This window comes from Oryzias melastigma, linkage group LG24 (genome assembly GCF_002922805.2).
Source record: "Oryzias melastigma strain HK-1 linkage group LG24, ASM292280v2, whole genome shotgun sequence".
NCBI lineage: Eukaryota > Metazoa > Chordata > Actinopteri > Beloniformes > Adrianichthyidae > Oryzias > Oryzias melastigma.
This window is the reverse complement of record NC_050535.1, coordinates 10,025,495-10,044,691: the sequence shown is the minus strand read 5'-3', so window position 1 is coordinate 10,044,691 and position 19,197 is coordinate 10,025,495. Positions and strand designations below refer to the sequence as shown.

At 38.3% G+C, this 19,197-nt stretch overlaps 1 protein-coding gene and 1 long non-coding RNA gene across 3 annotated transcripts; both read left to right on the top strand.

The window, feature by feature from the left end:
- The first annotated feature begins 349 nt into the window (after window positions 1-349).
- On the top strand, window positions 350-3,140 carry LOC112158431. The gene is made up of 2 exons (XR_002921309.2): window positions 350-555; window positions 2,792-3,140. It is a non-coding gene; the product is annotated as an uncharacterized LOC112158431 (long non-coding RNA).
- Window positions 3,141-8,696: 5,556 nt separating this feature from the next.
- mgat2 (alpha-1,6-mannosyl-glycoprotein 2-beta-N-acetylglucosaminyltransferase) lies at window positions 8,697-14,324 on the top strand. Of its 2 annotated transcripts, none has more exons than XM_024291522.2 (2): window positions 8,697-8,873; window positions 12,543-14,324. In XM_024291522.2, exon 2 carries the CDS (start codon window positions 12,792-12,794, stop codon window positions 14,175-14,177), a length of 1,386 nt encoding a protein of 461 aa, XP_024147290.1. In that variant the 5' UTR covers window positions 8,697-8,873; window positions 12,543-12,791; the 3' UTR covers window positions 14,178-14,324. The 2 variants fall into 2 exon arrangements, with proteins under 2 accessions (XP_024147290.1, XP_024147291.1); XM_024291523.1 differs by lacking the exon at window positions 8,697-8,873 and adding an exon at window positions 9,011-9,146 and having other exon boundaries at window positions 12,543-14,320.
- The last annotated feature ends 4,873 nt before the right edge of the window (window positions 14,325-19,197 follow it).

The following is a 19,197-nucleotide window of genomic DNA, read 5'->3' as shown; positions in this document are numbered from 1 at the left end:
CACATGAATAGTTTGACATACCTGCAAGTAAAACTTTTCAGAATTGCACCTGCATCCTATTTCAGATCCGTCCTGCAGACAGAGACTTCAAACTGAATGACAGAACTAAAAAAAACGAGCTTGTTAAACCAACAGATCCTGGATGGTTCTCTGTGAGTTCTGCCTCCGAAGATTTAATGTTTGACTTGAAGTTCGTGTCCAAGGAATCAGCTGTGAGAGTTTACCTGCAGATGCCATGCTATCGCCTTAATGGTTGCTAGGCAACAACACCCAGAAAGAGATATTTGTCATTGAACCACACTTTATCTCTGCAGCATTTGTAACCATTCAACACTTTACATACAGTGGAGGAAATAAGTATTTGATCCCACGCTGATTTTGTAGGTTTTCTCACTTAAATAGAAACCAACAGTCTGTCATCCTAATTCTTTTAACCTGTCAAAGATTGAATTGACTTTATGTAATTAATATACATTTATTTGCATTTCACTGAGGGAAATAAGTAGTCACTTTAGCTGTACGTCACTTTTTTTTATCCATAAAAGCTTCTTACAGGTGAGATCTGATAAGTATTTGTGTTTCAGTGATTCAAGAGTCATTTAAATTCATTTTTTTGCCTTTTTTTCTGGTATTCAGTGTACAAATGTAGTCTTTTTTTAAGAGGGGTAGACGGGAGACTGTCACAGTGCTGTAGATTAGGCTGCAGGAGATATTGAAAGTTAGATCTATGAGTTTAATCCTTTGATTATGATGGAAAAACTGCTGGTTTAGTGACAGTCGATGTGGTTGACATAAGCACTGAAACTCAGATCTGAGTCCTTTTATGATATCATTATTTCTACGTTGACTCTTAAGCGTTATTTCTATTTGAATATATACAACTACCTTCATCCTCCCAACAACATCAAGGCCTTCTGTCCTTTCAGAGCTTATCTGAAAGCTTAACCATTTCCTACGGTGGCTCTGAATCACATCAACAAATCACTCAACGCAAACACGTATTAGAGATCACAAAGACAATTTAAAAAGCAAAATGAATGATTACATTTTATAATTCAAAACATAAACCAAAATGTAAAATGAAAAACTTTTCCAGAAATCAAAATAAGATGTAATAAATAAATAAATAAATAAGAAAACAGGAAAATTATTTCACATCACTGTTTGGATGATGATTTAATTTTGAAGAATAGGGAAAGTAGTTTTTGCCCAAACTGTGGCAAAAAGTTAATTGAGCAATCACCAGACTTTTGCCTTAGTTGTGGCCAGAAGCTTGATGAAATATATTCTATTACCACAGAATATTTCATTTTATTTGGTTTCATTTTTTTTTTAATTGTGTTTTGGTTTCTGAAATTTTGTTGTGATTTTGAAAATGTAGTGTTGCTTTTATTATTTATTTTTTATGTTGTGATCTTGAATACATTTTTGTGTGGAGTGATTTGTTGATGTGATTTGCTCTTCAGGGCCACCGTAGTTTCCAGTAGTATCGCTGCATCCACACTGTGGATCAAATGTTTTTGTAAATATAGTTCCTTCCAGATAACTGTGATGTGAAACATTAATAATATGCAGGATCAGAATCTAAAGCACTTTCAGGTTGAACAGCAGAAGTCCCAGTATACTGCCCTGAGGAACTCCACAATGTCAATTTTTAATGTGAAGAAAAAAATATATAGTGTTTTGTTAAACTATTTTTGTTAAACATTTTGCCATTACTTTTCAATATTTTTTTTTTACTTACATTTTTTTACACAGATTTTCTGCTAGATTTCCAGTGCTTTAAATGGTAACTCCTCCTTTCTGCTCTGCCACCACAGTGAGTCTCCTCTCTTTAATCTGAGACTAAATTACTTGAGTGCCCCTTTAACAATGTTTGGAAAAGGGGGCGGTTTGTGCATTTAGTGCAAATGGACTCTAATAAACTCACAGTAAAAGTAGAATTAATTAAAAAAATGGACATTAGATAAGTGCGGCCCCTTGGGTAGCGCAGCACTGAAAACAGATTCAATTCTGTAATGGAAATGTCTGCATGTACTTAAAAATACATTGACTGCTAATGCAGGACACGACTATGAGTCATGCAAAGAGAAACTAAATATTAAGCAGGTTTGAATTAACAGCTTTTAAATTGAATTTGATATATAAGATGAAAACCTCCCCATGTTTCTTAAAGACTAACAAATTAAAATAACCACTTTTGCTTTGTTTGTTTGGTTTTACTTGGTAGGATCTCTCTTTTTTTTTTTTTCTTGAAGACCTCTGCTTTTAACTCTCAAGTTACATATGTTTGGGCTTTTATATGCACTTTTAGCCCGTTAGACTGTTGCTATCCAATACTAGCACATGTACCTACAGTTGGAAGAGGTTTAGTGCTAAATATTAAATCTGAGTCTCTGATTGATCAAGGTTTAACTTTTGATGTGTGCACAATCGTAGTGCGTTTTGTATGAAGAGCCCAAATACTGACTTAAAAACTTCTGCAATCAAATAAGCTGTTTGCATATCCGTGGTCAAATCAGGGCGGAGCTGCTCAGCACTAAGAGCCACGCCCCCTCAGAGGAGATTTTTGAAACACAGACTTCAGATCAACAAGAAAAAATGGCTTTTTAAGACATTTAGATTGTGAAAATAATAGTTAGAAATTAGTGCAAGATAACATTGGGCCTTTAACGACAATAAAATATAATGATCTGGAGGGTCAGATATAATTAGATATAATTGGGCCTTGACTTTGACACAAGTTTGCAACACTTCTCTATACTAATATATGCAATTTGTATTTTCGTAGCATCACCTGACGTGCGTTAGGACCAGCGTTTCTCTCCCGACCTCACAAGATGCAGCTTAGACTAAACGAAAGAGGCTTTTCCACAAACCCGTCCCTTCAGAAGGCGTGTGAACTCTGCAGAGGAGGCAGCAGGACGAGGGCTTTAATGAAAGAGCTACTGCTGCCAGAGCGAACATCAAAGTCAACACCTTCCCCGAGCCTCCACGGTGATGCAACCGCCGGCAAGAAAATGTTCTGCAGCACCGGAGAGTCCGGCCTCTGGCAGAACTTCAACAGAACTCTGCTAACCGCAGGCTGAATGGAGAGGATTGATTTACACACAAAATTGAACCAAATGCTTCACCTGTCATGAATGTTGTGTAATTTTTTTCTCTCATTTAGATTTTTTAGAAACATATTTTGACGTCTTTGTTGTAATTTTCATTCAAATATCTCAAACAGACTTCAGCTCTTTGGTAAGTTGGGCTCATTATTCCTGCTGAAAGCATCCCTTCCGGACTCCTGAACCGCCTTGGATCTCCTGTTCCTTTGAGGGTAGATCCACAGATTTTAGAGGTTTATTTTGGGGTGCAGCGAGAACCTTGTTAAAGCCTCGTGTTTGCACATTTCAAGGTGACACCCAGTGCATTTTCAGACAAGTTTCTCCTCTTTTTTTCCTACATATTTACAGAAAAAAAGTGTGTGTCAGTAAAACGTTTATGCAAAACTGTTCTGAGTTAAATATTCCTTCCATAATTAAATATACTGTCTTTCCAAAGATGATGAAGCTCTCAGAGGCCCAGAGAGTGCAAGAAATTCCAATTGGATTCAGTGGATCAACACAGTCCTGCTGCCATCTAGCGCCCAACTCTGGAGAAGAAAAGCTTTCATTAAAACATGCAGAAATCTACCTGCCTGACTGCAGGCGGTGGTCAATTATTCACCACAGCTTCTCTGCCTTTAGCTACACTTAAGGGGAACCAGTCAGGTCCCATTAACTAGGAGCAGAGCCATAATCTCAGCGTGACAGCGGCCCTTAAGAGGAGGCGGCCTGCTGTTTCACATGAAAGCACGCCGATCTGCAAAAGCTTCCATTATTAGCTGCATCACCCGAGTCCTTGATAGAGTACGATGATTGTCTTTTAAAGCGCCGGTTGGACGACCTTCAAGCTTGTTCCGATTAAAGTCACTTCGCTTCCACTTATGTCTGAAAGTTGTTCTCTCAGATCTGCGGCGGTAGGTTTTATTTGTCCTTTTCTGACTCAAGTGACCCGGAATTTTTAGAGAAGTAGTCACAACACATACATTATCAGTGTGACAAACAAAGCAAAGACTATTTCCCTCCACTTAAAACAGCGTGATACCAAAAAATGCAGCAGTGCAAAAATGTCACTCATCTATTATAGGTCTTTAGGGTCACAGGGTTGCTGCTACTGTTGGATGAACTTGGAATTCACCTTGGAAAGTCAGCACAGGGCCACAAACAGACCTCTACAGGTCATCAATTGATATATGAAGAGTTTCTGGACAGTAGAGCCTTGATTAAAATTCAGAAGTCCAGACAAGAGGCGCCCCCTGGTGGAGACTCCCGACAGCGCTGACGCACTCCTGCTCACTACATTTATTACAATGAAATGTTTGTTAAAAACTCCATTATGAGAGAAGACAAACATGGATCAGGTCAAGGTCAATTCCTTTTTAAAATTAAAGACAAAAAAGTGCAGTTACTCAATTTGGCTAAGCTAAAAAAAATAATTTGAAGCTTTGATTCTGCATTTTGTTTTATATACAATTTTATCTCTACCAGATAGATTTTTAAATAAACATGGATTGTTTCTGCTCTTTTCTGATACAGGACTAAAACATTTGTCTGTTCTAGTTATTGAACAAACAGAAATGATCAATAAATGTCAACATCTTGTTGATCACACAATGACTGTTAGGCTCTGATTGTGGTTTAGATACTGAAACAATTTGAGCCTCATTTTTGACGTGAAATCTGCTTTTCAAATGGAATTTCTTCAGTCAAATAAATACATGACATGTTGCAGTCAGAAATGTGATTCAGCACAGAAAATAATGCATAAAAATAATGAAATTGTCATGAATTTTTAAATGTAATTATTTGTAACAAAAATGTTCATAAAAGTGTCAGAAACAAATGTGAGTCATCATTAAGATATCATGATGTAATAAACTTACCATTATTAGTAATTGGGGCTCTAAATGAACTTTTTTAAGTCTACTAGCTCGCTCTACTAGCCAAACCAATAATTGATGTATTTCCAAGAAAAACATTTCAATTATTTTGTTTCAGTTCATGATTATTGTCTGAAAAAAAACACTTATAATAATTGACGTTACAGAAATGTACCAAATGTTATTTTAACAAAACACACTTCTGATGTCTGAACTTTTTGATGAAAACATACATTTTTCTTTAAAGCATTGACTTAATTTTTCTATTAACTTAACACAGACAAATGATGTTTAAGTATAAATTCAAACTCATTCGTTCATTTTCTTAGCTGCCTGTCCCTTTCAGGGTCACGGAGGTGCCGGGGCTTAACCCGGTAACTGATAGGCAAAGGCAGGATACACCCTAAACGCTCGCAGAACCTCAATCCCATTCACATACACACCTAGGAACACTTTGGAATAACCGCTTATCGTATGATGCATGTTTTTGGATGGTGGGAGGAAGCTGGAGAAAAATCACACATGCACAAGGAGAACATGCAGGAGCTCTAACCACTGCTCCACCGTACAGCCTGTACATTATGTTTATTATTTAAATCAATCCACACAGAGCAGCAAAGTTTGTGGATGACCTGTTGTATCCTCACAGATGGTCAAATTTGTGCCTCACAGTCTGTTTTTCAAGATGGACACGATCGCGTTCATCAAGTACATTGCAGTTATAGTGGAGAGTCGCAATCAAACCTAGCCAACAAGATGCGACTGATGCGATGGCTGATCGCTGTGAAGTATAAACCAGCCTAATACTTCCTATGACCAATCGGTGCTTAACGTCTGGCTCCAACATGGCGCTATCCACAACGCACAAAAATGCAGACTGAAATGACTTAATCACACTTACTCAGTCCAGTTCTCAAATACAGACAATGGCTGTAACCTTGGTTTTCTTTTTGATATCATTTCTAATGGAATAGCAACATATTTAACTTAATCTTCCAAATGAGGACACAGAAACAAAACTGTTTGTTGAACAAAAGAAAGACATTTATTTTAGATTTTTTTTTCCATTTAAAAGCTTATTTTTTGCTTTTAAATGAAAAATCCATCTTGGCCAATCTTCCAGAGATCACTGAGGATGTCAGCGTCTAATCCAGCTGTGGAGGAGAAAAACAGCAGCGTTAGTGAAGCCCAGCATCCCTGGCTTTACACTGGGATGTCAACAGAACAGACTGACGTCCATGATGTGGGTTTTAAAACAATATGATGGATTGCAAACAGCGGATTTGGCAGATCTCACCTTGACGAAGCCGATGTCTTTGGCGTACTGCCTGAAGCACTGGCGGCACATGTTCAGCCCGTATTTACGGATCAAGCCGTGTCTGTTTGAGCACACTCGGCTGCAGAAAGAAAGAAAAATAAAACCATTTACAAAAAAAAAAAAAAACAAAACAAACTCAGGACCTCAAAAACTCCAAATCATTGTCCTAATAATCAATCGTCTCCCTTAAATCACTTAAACTACGCTGATCTGACACTGAGGCATACAACAAACATTACACAGAGGAGAAGTCTGAAACATTTCTATTCTGGTCAAATATTGATGAGAAAATATATGGCAGCTTTCAAACAACTAAAATTCTTAATGTAAAAAAGGGAAAGTTTTGTGTAAAACAAAAATGTTTTGCTGCTAAAAGGCTAAAAAATTTAAGTACAAACTAATATTTCACACCAACTTGATACTATTCTGAAATGCTTCTAGTTTTTGGAAATATTTTAGACACTTATGACTAATTTCTGATAAAATATGCTTAAAAAAGGCAAGTGGAAACCATTTTACTGTACATCCCAGTCTGTAACTATGACAACACTAGATGCCTCTCCTTCCCTGATGCACTTTGAATTAATTACTAGTGTATAAGAAATATTTAAAGAAATAAAACTATACAGTCTTCTTAAAAAGTTGGTTTAACCAAATACTGTTCAGTAAATCTTAATACTTTGCACTCTGCTCAAAGTTTTTTGGTCAGAATAAATTATACCAAAACGTGTTTACAATATATTTTAAAATTAATAAATCAATAGATATAATTTATAGATTAAATGGTTCCTGGCAGCGAACGTGCCTGTAGGAAGGCTGTCTCGTTCCGCGCCGCCATGTTCAGAGGATGCGCGGCCACGCGGCCTTGATTATTTCTCTCTAAAAACACAACACGAACACCACAACCGTCCGGTTCCGACGTGTACGTGTCTATTATAGTACGTAGGCAGCAAAACTAACCAGGAGCGAGATCCCTGTCCGAATTTTCTGGGGTGACTCCAGTATAGCTGTTGGTGACCCATCTTGTTCCCTTAGCGAGAGCGGCAGAAAGAAGGAACTGAGGCTGCGCCTGCGCAGATGAGGTCGGCCCAGACTGCATTTCCGGCTGTGCAACTGCGGTGCAGCGCCCTCTGCAGGAAGGGAGGTGGCTTTATTCTGTCAATACATGTGGCACAAATAAAGTGTAAATTTATGCATATAATATTTTGTGTTATATGCTTTGTGTATATATATTTTACATGTTAAACAACTGTTAGAACAATCAGAATAATCATACTTATGTCTATTAGAATAGAATAGAATAGAATAGAATAGAATAGAATAGAATAGAATAGAATAGAATAGAATAGAATTATCTTGCATATTTTAAAGAGGCACTTCAATTAAAAATGGTTATATAAAAAGAAAATTATATCTGTGCCCATGCAAAACGAACCAAATCAACTTTATTTATTAAGCACTTTAACACAGCCAAACTGCTTCAAGGGGCTGTACAATAAAACACCAAGAATACTAAAAGATAAAATATTTGCATAAAACAATTAAAATTTAAACTCTAAAAACTGAGCAGAGTCTCACGGAAGGCTAAATGGCTGTAAAAATTGGTTTTAAGCTTAGTTTTAAAAATGGACAGAGAGGACGAATCATGAATGTTAAAAGGCAGAGCTACAATTCCTCTTAGTGCATCTCGGTACCTCCAGGAGAAGCTGATCAGCCGACCTGCAGGACTGGGGGTGATGCGGGTTGGCTGATCTGAACCCTAAAAAACACAGGTAGCCAGTGGAGGGAAGCCAGGATCTGTGTAATGTGTTCTCTCTTTTATGCTCCAACCAGCAAACGAGCAGTAGCATTTTAAACCTGGCTAACCCTGAATAAAAGTGAATTACAATGATCTAGCTGAGATGTATCATTTCCTCAAAGTCCAGCAGAGTTGATAGCAAAAATATGTCCTATTATGCTGCAAACATGCTCTTTCATTTTTCTTTTCAAAAGAAGACGGACATCCAATATTATTGTGAGATTTTGATCAAATAAATTGATTAAAATATTATTGCAATTGTTTTCTCATACTTTGACAACTTTAACTCATAAATTTTGACTTTTGTTCACTTTTATTGATTTATTTTGTACATTTTTTTCCTTTTTGCTATAATTTTACCACTTTATTCTAGTACATTTTCTTTTACTTTTTTCTTATGGCTTTACGACTTTATTGTCATTAATTTAAAACTTTATTTTCTCATACAACCTTATTCTTGTAAAACTCATACTTTTTCTCATACTTTTACAACCTTTTCCTTTCAGTTTTATTTATTTATTTATTTTTGCCCTAACATTCTACCACACCAGAGGGGGCGCTCTGCACAAAAATAAATTCATGTACATTCCCCTGAATTCGACGAAGAAGAGTCTTCTCCTCCCTGACACCCCCTCCCGTATAAGCATCAAGCAGGTTGCCCCGGTGCTTTATGGGAGATTGAGTTTACACAGCCAGCGGTCAGTTTTGTTCGGAGGCATCCCTCTGGAAGGGGATGGAGGAGAACGTGTCAGGGTGAAAGAACCGCGCGGTTGCTCCACTACTCACAGGTGAGGTGACGCATACACGGCGGCTCTCGGTGAAGCACTGCGGCGGGTGATGGGCTGTTTTCCGAGCTAGCTGCCACGAAGTTGTTAGCTGAAACAGCTACTAGCGTACCGTTAGCGTCTTCGGGAGGTTCGGTGTCGGTACGGGCCGGAACCGAAACGCCTTCTTTGGTTCTGCTCTTTACTGGACGTCGTTGAAGACAGCTGTGCTGCGGGGGATTGAAGGTTTTTACTTTTGCATGATGGAGGCTGGCAGAGGGAGATGAAATGCACCAGGTAAAATGTACATATTTATAACAGGACAGGTAATATATACGCACAGAAAAAGCTGAACACATTTAATAATGCATCAAAGTAAACATTTAAATGTTTGTGTGTATAAGGACCCCTTTTTCCTTAAGGTTTAGGCCAGGTATGCCATTATTCTGCTAAGGTAACAGAATATTCATGAAGTCCCATGCCTGCAGTAATTAATCTTATCTCAATGCATGCTCCAAAATAATTTAGAAATCCATTTACTGTAATTTCTTTTTACAATGTTTTTTTTTGTAAGTTTATAACACTAAAACAGAGTACATTCTAACGGGCTAAAACATGGATGGTCAAATTTCTGAGGTGCATTTAAATGCGTCAGATATGACCATTTCAGTTCTGTTTGCTCCCAGTTATCTGGTTTGTAGAAGCAGCAAACTGTCTTCAGCTCAGTGACAGAGTTAAAAAAATGATGGGATTTGCTTACAAAATGCTATATTGATTTATTAAATCAATGGAGCCGTTTTCCTTTAATGACCCACTTCGATTAAACTTGTATTTTTGGTGTTTTTTTCAGATGATGGAGGAAGTTTATTAAGAAGATTAAATTAGTTTCTTTATTCAAATTGTGCATCTGGAACAGACAAAAAAAATGGCATCATAAAAAGAGCTTATTTGTGACAGTATGCGCCGGGCTATTGCTATTTTTGCTGCACGAGCAATGTTAGGAAAGGGGTGTGAGGGGCTGTAAGATAGCGGGAGAGTGCTTTAAAAGATGGGGTGACGGGAAGCTGGGGTGGGCTTAATCTACGCCAACAATCCCCCCCATTACTCAGAGGTGAATTTCCAATGAACTCCTCCCACGCTGCAGAAACTATGACCTAGAAAACGACTTTTTTTTCTTTCTAAAATCGATATAATCATAATTTAAAGACCACTGGGAACACTTTCTAAAATAGATCATAAGATGATTAGAGTGGATCGTGAATCAAATCAAATAAAGAATACATGTCTATCATGTGGTTATTGGTCCGAGTTAGTGAAACCCTTCCTAGCCAGTGTTGGGTGAACGCAGGGCATGCCCTGGACAGGTCGCCAGTCCACCTTAGGGTTTGGCTCTTAGTAGTTATGGAAAACCAACCAATTTTAAGTTACTGGAGTTGAATAATAATAAATAAATAAAAAAAAGTTGAAGTATTGAAATAAGTTACCAATTTGGGCTATATCTAACATTCAGGATGACTGGCCTGTAACCTTTGTGCTGTGTCCAACCCACTTAAGTCACCTGTGCGGTTATCAAGCCATAAAGCGCCTAAAGTAACCCAGATTAGGTGGAATCCCAATGTCAGGTTGGGTTGGGGGATTAAAAAATAAAACAAATAACTACAAGTAGTAGCTCCATTTATGTTTGGTGTTCTTAAGGCTTTGCTCTGCTGCAAGCTTTTTAGAGAGAATGAAGGTGTGTGGGCAGCAGTGACTGTAGCAACACAGTTTTAAAAAAATATATTACCAGAAATAATTTCAACATTTTTAATTAGGACATTTTACCAATGAAATAATGTTGCAGTTTAGCAAGTGGCTCTTTTATGGAATCCACCAGCACCTAGTTCGTGTTTGAAGACTGTAAGAAAACCTTGAAGGACAGAGCTTTGTTCAGTCAGTAATGATGGAGATAGATGGAGGGGTGGGAAGGGAGAATGCAGACCTTCAGGCTGGGCTGTCTCATAATCAAATTACAGTTATTGTTCCTAGCATCCTTCCTGTAAGAATGGATCATTACTGTCTAGCAAACGTCAGGATGATCTCCTATTCCCATCATTTCTATACATCTAAACGCATTCTTATTGGAAGTTATTTTTTTTTTTTTATTTTTTTTTTTGGAGGTTCAATAAAAAAAGCTTAATCTTTGCTAGATAAATGTAAAAAAGGTTTTTTTGCGTCCTTCTTTCTTTCCATTTATTGGTGGATGGTAAATGGCGTGTACTTACAGAGCATATTTTCAAATTATTTAGCATTTTTTGACTTGCCATTGCCATCTGAACTTCTACATGCCAACAGCACGCCCAAAGTAGACAGGAGTTTTCTAACAAGGGCTTAAGGTTATACAGTTCTATATCAGCAGGTCTTCTTGTTCACTATCCTTTTTTTAGACCCCACATTATATATTTTTAAGAACCAGTATTAGCTGGTCAAATCATCTATCTGGCTTTTTCTTTTTAAGGTGTTAATGTTTATTTGGGCTTGTAGCAAGGCCCTCATCATCTTTGACTTTTTTTGTTGAATAGAAATGTTGTTTTTGAAGTGCTGTACCTTAACAAACCAATAAAAGTATAACTGCTGATTTTCTTCAGCACAGCCATCTATATGCCCTCCTTAGAGCTCAGATGACCTACTTAGACAGAACCTCTTATCTGACTCTAGAGCCAAAACGCACATGGAGCTTAATTCAATCAGGATGCGGGGCTGTGGATGACAGTAAAAGAGTAGCTTAATTCGGTCAAATACTGTCTCACTGTCACTCTTCAGAGTCTTAAGGAAACTGCAGTTGGTTCTGGAGACAAACGTGATGGAATTCAAATGTGTCGAATTCAAAAGACCGTATGGTCATTACAATCTGCTGATGCTTCTGTTTACTTGTAAAAATAGGAACAATTGCATTATAAATTTCTAATTTCTGCAAAGTTTTTATGCATAAAAACATTTCTACATGTCACCTCAACCCTAACACAACCTTGGTCAAATTCGGCCTCCCCCGTCTCCTCCCTTTGATTTTATTTATCTTCCACTCATCCCTAGTTTTCTTTCTCCTACTTCAAATCAGTGGCTGTCCCTCCTACACGGAAAAACCTTGTTTCTGGTCCCATTGACTTTTAATGGCCTTTGTTCAATCTCTAACTACCTTTTTTTTTTTTTTTTCCCAAAATGAAAAAAATGCATGCTATTTTCCTCTTAATAAAAATAAGAGAGAAACTGTTCACATTTATTTTACTGACCCTTTAAAATTGATCATTTTTGAAAACATGTTTTGCAGTTGACACCAAAAAAAAAAAGATTGGTTTGTCCTTGACAAAATTTAAATTCCAAAAAAAATGTTAAGACTGTGTCTTTTTGTTTCCTAAAGGGAACCCGATTTGTCCCCTTTTTTAGGGTCATCCCCTATTGGACTTTATGCGATTAACACTTTTAGGTGCATAGGTCAGGTTTGTCTTTTTCAGAAGTATTAGTATTTCCTAAGTATTAGTATAAGTATTATTTTTTTAATGCTTCAAATCTCTTGCAAATACGCGATTCACAATAAGAAATTGTCATTTAGACAAGAGGAACCTGAGTATTTATTACAATTTACTCAAGTGTTTCAAATCTTTGAGTAAATGGCAATGAGGCATTTTGTTTGATGTGGTTTCTTTGTTTGGTCTGTAGGTGGCTTCTGCACTCTTCCTGCCAACAACCGCCATGCCTTATGGAATATTCACAGACCACCGATGACATTCCAGCTGGATCACCGTTTACAGCAACAGTTATTTTCGCCAACAGCTAATCAGATTTTTTTTTTCTTTAGCCAAGCTTGACCTCAGTTAAAAGGCAACACTTCAAGAAGCTTTTTGTTTTTTTTTTTTTGTTTGTTTTTTTGATTAGCTTCTTGTCCTTCTGGTCAACTGGCTTTCTATCATGAGATTCCGAATCTACAAGAGGAAAGTGGTGTTTCTGACTCTGGTGGTTGTCGTCTGTGGTCTTGCTTTCTGGAGCAGCGGAAGGCAAAAGAAGAGTGAAAGCAGAGCATTCCCCAAGGATGTGGAGGTGGTGAAAAGAAGCAGTAGTACCAACGGTCACGTTCAACCACAAGCTACACCTGCAGCGAGCCAAGCATCTGTCCAGACCCCCATCGTGCAAACCAATGACACACACCAAGAAAAGACAAAGGAAAAAGCCAAAATTACGAGACCAGACGTCGATAACAACACTTTGGTGTATCGGGGCATCGTCTTCCAGCTCAACTTTGACCAGACAATAAGAAACGAGAAGAAGTTTAAAACAGTCCGGCAAAAAGATGACCTGGTTGTGGTGGTTCAGGTACACAACCGACCGGACTACTTAAAGCTTTTGGTTGATAGTTTACGAAAGGCCAGAGGAGTGGACAGCATACTGCTGATATTCAGCCACGATTACTGGTCACCAGAGATAAATAAAGTGGTGACTTCTATTGACTTTTGTCAAGTCCTTCAGATTTTCTTCCCCTTCAGCATTCAGCTGTACCCCCACGAGTTCCCTGGCAATGACCCCAAGGACTGTCCCAGAGACATTCCTAAAAAAGATGCCTTAAAACTGGGATGCATCAATGCAGAGTTTCCTGATTCCTTTGGCCACTACCGGGAGGCCAAGTTCTCTCAGACCAAGCACCACTGGTGGTGGAAGCTGCACTTTGTCTGGGACAGGGTACACTATCTTAAAGACCACAAAGGTCTGGTCCTGCTGATTGAGGAGGACCACTATTTGTCTCCAGACTTCATCCATCTCCTAAAGCTGATGACGGCTCTCAAAAGGGAGCAGTGCCCTGACTGTGACATCCTCTCCCTGGGGAGCTACAGCCACATCAGCTACTCCAGCAAGGCAAACAAAGTGGAGGTGAAACCCTGGAAGTCCACAGAGCACAACATGGGGATGGCCCTGAATCGCGAGACTTACCAGAAACTCCTGAAGTGCACCGACACCTTCTGCACATATGACGATTACAACTGGGACTGGTCCTTGCAGCACCTAACTGTGAACTGCCTACCCACCTACTGGAAAGTGATGGTGAGCGAAGCCCCTCGCATTTTCCACGCAGGAGACTGTGGCATGCACCACAAGAAGGCCACCTGTATGCCTGTCACCCAGAAAACAAAAATTGAGAACATCTTGCAGAGCAGTGGGAACCAGCTGTTCCCCAAAAACCTTCTGATTACAAAGAGGCTGCCCGCTAATGGTGCTGGAGGCGTGGCACCTCACGTGAAAAATGGCGGATGGGGAGATATCAGGGATCATGAACTCTGCAAGAGTTACGCTCGATTACAGTGACCTTAATTGCTACTATTATATATTAATGTCTCTTTTGCATCCTGTATATATAAAACAAGTCAATCTTTCTGGACTATTCTTCATATTGCCTGTTTTATTGGACTGTTTTCTTGGATTGTTCCAAATAAAGACAAATATTGGAATTTTGGTCTGCTTGACATCTGTGTTGTGTTATTCTAGATAATTCCAATAAAGCCAGATTATTCACTCATGGCTCCTATTAACAACCGGTCAAATTTGATTCAAGCCCGTTTTTCTCGAGTTATAGTCCACTTTGCTACATTTTCTACCTTTGTTAAGAGGTTCTTCCCACAACTACAATTTGAGTTCAAATGGATAGCATAAGAGTCCTTTATTGCAAGTTATTCAAGGTATAAACTGACCAATCAGATGAAAGTACATGGTGCCTGCTGGCTGCAATGTCAAAGTGAGGAAAGTATACTTGACAGATTCTCCAGAGCTTCCTTTCAGTCGACTTTTAACAAGTTTACTTCTTATAGGTGAGTTGCCATAGAAACTCGAACGGTCTCAAACCAATCAGTGCTTACCAATGTTGTCTGGCTCTAACCATAGACCGTTGATAAGAACTGGACATAACAATTGTTGAGGTCTCCCTTTGGAAATGCATTACCTCCAGCTCTCGCGAAATCAGGTCAGAGCCTTTGCCGTCACTTCGTGAAATGCCTATCGCCATATTGTAACCGATTCCCACCCTTCGACAGTCATTAGTCTAAGTCCATCTGAGTCACGTTTTTAGAGGAACTACTGTCGCTAATCGCAAGTGAGCTTGTTCCGGCTTGTTCAAAGGTCACACCCCTCCCACTGAAAATGGATCGGGAGAATTTGTCAAACTGGGAGAGGGAAGTCTGATCTGATTGATCAGTTTATAACTTGAATAACTGGCAATAAAGAAAAAATATATTTAAAAAATAGTATTAGAAAGAGGGTGTTAAGAAGAATGCATCAGAGTAAGAATGGTTATGCTGACAAATAAAATGGCTGAGAAATAATTGTTTCCATTTCTCAGTGGAAGTCTATGGGACTTTTTGCAACCCGCAGGCACTTCCTATTTTGAACACGGGAGGGGTTGTGATGTCCATTGATAATCATGTCAATGGCTCTAATATGGCACACTCCCTATCACGAAAAAAGGTGACTAAATTGATTTAATTTAGAGCCAGAAGTAAGCTTATTTCTATGGGAAAGATCACAGTCACAGTTCCATACAGTCAATGGGACTATCCTAATTTGAAAGCAAGTTATTGTCCTTCTTGTTGATTAATTATTTGTATTCATTATTATTAATGAATACAAATTCACATGAATACGTTAATATTTAAAGTCCCAATCCGAGTAGTGGACTTGTAATTCCTACAGGGTAATTCATAGAAAAGTTGTTTTTGGGACCATTGGTGCAGAGTAAGTCTGTCACTACTTCCCATCATCCATTTTTTTACACTCTCTCCTGCTAGCTTACAGCCCCTCACACCCTCAACCTAACATAGCAACCTTCCTCAACCTAGCAATTTTGGAGCAATCGAGCCATACAGTTTTGAGACATTGACCAGCTCAGGCAAGAAAAGCCAATACGTATATGGATATAATCTGCAAGTGGATTCATCAGAATGTAGCAGAGTAAGCAGCTTGTGGCTTTCCGTTGTAAGTTCTTCCTCACAATTACAAGCTTTTTCTAATCACATTTTTTGTCTTCTCCTGAGTTGCAACAATTAGAAAAAAATCAATACTCAGAAATGTAATTTTTAAGCTCAATTTATATGTCCTCCATCAGAAAAATGTCACAAGAATGTGTTAAAAACATCAAATAAAGATTTTCTTTGGAGTAAGTCTTTAAATAGTCCTTTTCAGGTTTGAGAGATGCGTACATGACAAAAAAAGAAGAGTATTAGTTTTTTTCTAACAGCTACAGCATGGAAGTTCAACCTACTGCAGGGATTTCACTGACAAACAATGCTGCTGGAAAGGTCCCAAGACACAAAAAGTACTCTATTGCTGGCACTGAAAATGCATTTACATTTTAAAGGCCTCCACCACAATTCAGTATTGGCAGTTCAACTCCAGAGCCTGAAATCTGCAGCCTTCTGGGGGAAGCATTGATCCCACTTTGGTATCATTTTCTATCAGGACATATAGATAAAGTCAAACTTATCACATTTTTTCTCCTTTTTTTATTTGTTTAGACATAAAAATGTGAATACTAGGCAGCACACCCCTCCTTTTTGTGCCAGTGTTCTAAAATATATGTTTTTGAAAGTGCAAACTATAAAACCTAACAATTCCCTCCAGGCGGAGCAGCCTCTGCCAGGGAAAAGGTCCCAGTTAATTTCTTACACATCAACCTTCATTCCTGAAGTAATGATTCTGGGCTGAGGTTATGAGTCTGGGATGCTGTGTGGGAGTTTAATAAGTGGATCTGCTCCTCTGGGGAAGACACTTGGAATAGATTAGAGAGGAAGTTACACTTCTTGTTCTTCTTTACTTTATTTTTTACACTTGTCCTGTCAAGGGGCTGAGCAAACAGATAAGAGCACAAGGCCTCTTATTTTGTTGTTACAATAAGGGGTTATGACTCTTCTGAGGTACAAGGTGTATATTTGTATGAACCCCTTTTTGTATCTGAGGCTAATCTTTATTTATATGATATATGTATAAATGTCCTTTTTTTTCTTTATTAGACCTGATGGAAAAGTGAAAGAGAGAGTGGGATGTTAGAAATAGGGGATAAGTAACAATGAATCAATTTGCTAATCGAAATGACCCAAAATTAGCTAAATCAATTTACATTGGAAAATACAATTTGGATTGAGAAATGGTTGGATTATTTTACTGAGAAATACAAGGAATCTGGAAAATTCTACCTGCACTGTTCAGTACCAGATATTTATCTCTGGGTCACACTGATTGAAGTTTTGGCTAAAGATGATCTGGTTCGATTTTAGGTCAGTGAATTGGATCATTCAAAATGAACCAATATCGACTATAATTCATTTATTTTGAAATATTTAAAAAAATGTTGATTTTCAAACTATAAACAAATTAAATACTTACAAACAAAACTTCACAGTAATGAATTCCCACTTGGTGGCAGCATTTCCATCATTTAAAGTTTGAAGCAAATGTTTGTGCAGGTTCTAAAATAATCAAAAAAGGACACTCAATGTTTCTGTTAATATTTAATCTTGGCATATTTTTTGTGTTTTATCCATTTTCGGTAAATTAATGCTGTAGCTTTAAGCACAAAACCTTACATGTTTTTAAAGAGGACAATTCTTGTCCTTCAAAGACCAAACAATAATTAAGAATATTGAAAGGATTTGATTTTTTAAGTAAAAGAAACAAGAAGAAAAACTCTGGTTTGTGACTCTACTATATTTTTGTCTTTATTTAAATGGCTCAAGGAATGCAATGAATTTGCAGTGAGAACGTGATGAACAGCAACCAAACAGCTAAATGGCATTTCTGCATCATCACAGCTCCCTACTTAAAAAAAAGTAAAAGTATAAGAAAAGGAAGAAACAGAGAGTTTTAGTTCTCCTCTGTAATCTCCCCCCCCCTCATGCTGATGCAGGGTTTTATGTTACTGTGTCTGCAGCCTCTATGAATGATTTATAGCATTTTCTCAGCAGTGCTGCAGGTGGTGCAGAACTGCAAGACAAATGGAATCAGGTGGGGACAACTCATTTTGCAAAACATCATGCAGACACCAAAAGACATAAGTGTTACAATCTGGAGGTTTTCTTTCCAATATTGTGAAATAACACCCCATCCTTTCATTGATGCAGTTGGAAGCCCAAGAGTATTTACCTTCTCCAATGCTGGTCGAAGGTAATCAGGAGCCCTAGGCGAAGCTCAATAAAGAAAATATGTAAAAAAAAAAAATTGTTCACTTTTTCTGATTATTAGCTCAGAATTGCAACAATTAAATAAGCTGATAGGATTTTTATTTGGAGCACTGAAGACAGAAAGCATCATACAATAAATTTATTTTTACATATAGATACATCGTACATAACAACTACAGATCAATGGCATTTAATTTAATGCACTCGCATCCACCAAGACTCAGTTTTCATGGGCACTTGTTACTGAGGAGACATTTAACAGACTGAAAAAACTGTTACTCTCACACCTGATCCTTGGTACAATTCATGGCTGAGGTTGATCCATCTGATTCTGGGGTATGGGCTGTCAGCCTTTTTCCCTTAGACAACTGAGTACATCTCTGCGACTTCTTTTCCTTGTGTTTGACGCATGCCAAGTGCAACTATAACATTGGTGATCAGGACCTGCTTAATGTCAATGTCTCTCAAGGAGTGGAGGCTTTGGCTCGAAGGTACTCACAATCCATTTCTGGTTTTGACCGATAATAGGAATCTGGAATATCTTAAGACAGCTAAGCATCTGAAGTCCAGACAAGCTAGATGGGCCTTGTTTTAAACCAGATTTAACTTTACACTGTCTTACATACAAGGAACCAAGAATGGTAAAGTAGACGCTCTCTCTTGTTATCATGAGGAACCTGTCTGTGCTCCAAAACCAGATTATATTTTGCCAACTTCAGCCCATCTAGCTGGCATCCTCACCTCTATTGAGACTGAATGCATAAATTCAATAAGATGAATATACTTTTTAAAATTATTCATCCATCCATCCGTCGGGATCTCGTTCTTTCGGTCATGACCCAGAGCTCATGACCATAGGTGAGTACTGGAACGAAGATCGACCGGTAAATCGGGAGCTTTGCTTTCTGGCTCAGCTCTCTTTTCACCACAACAGACCGGTACAGTGACCGCAAAATGGCAGACGCCGCTCCAATCCGCCTGTCTATCTCACGCTCTGATCTTCCCTCACTCGTGAACAAGACCCCAAGATATTTAAACTCCTCCACCTGAGGCAGGAGCACTCCACCCACTGAGAGAGGTCAAACTACCTTTCTCCTGTCGAGAACCATGGCCTCAGATTTAGCAGTGCTGACCCCTCATCCCAGCCGCTTCACACTCAG

Coding starts and splice junctions, on each gene's coding strand:
- mgat2 (XM_024291522.2), top strand. CDS start 12,792: ATGAGATTCCGAATCTACAAGAGGAAAGTGGTGTTTCTGACTCTGGTG.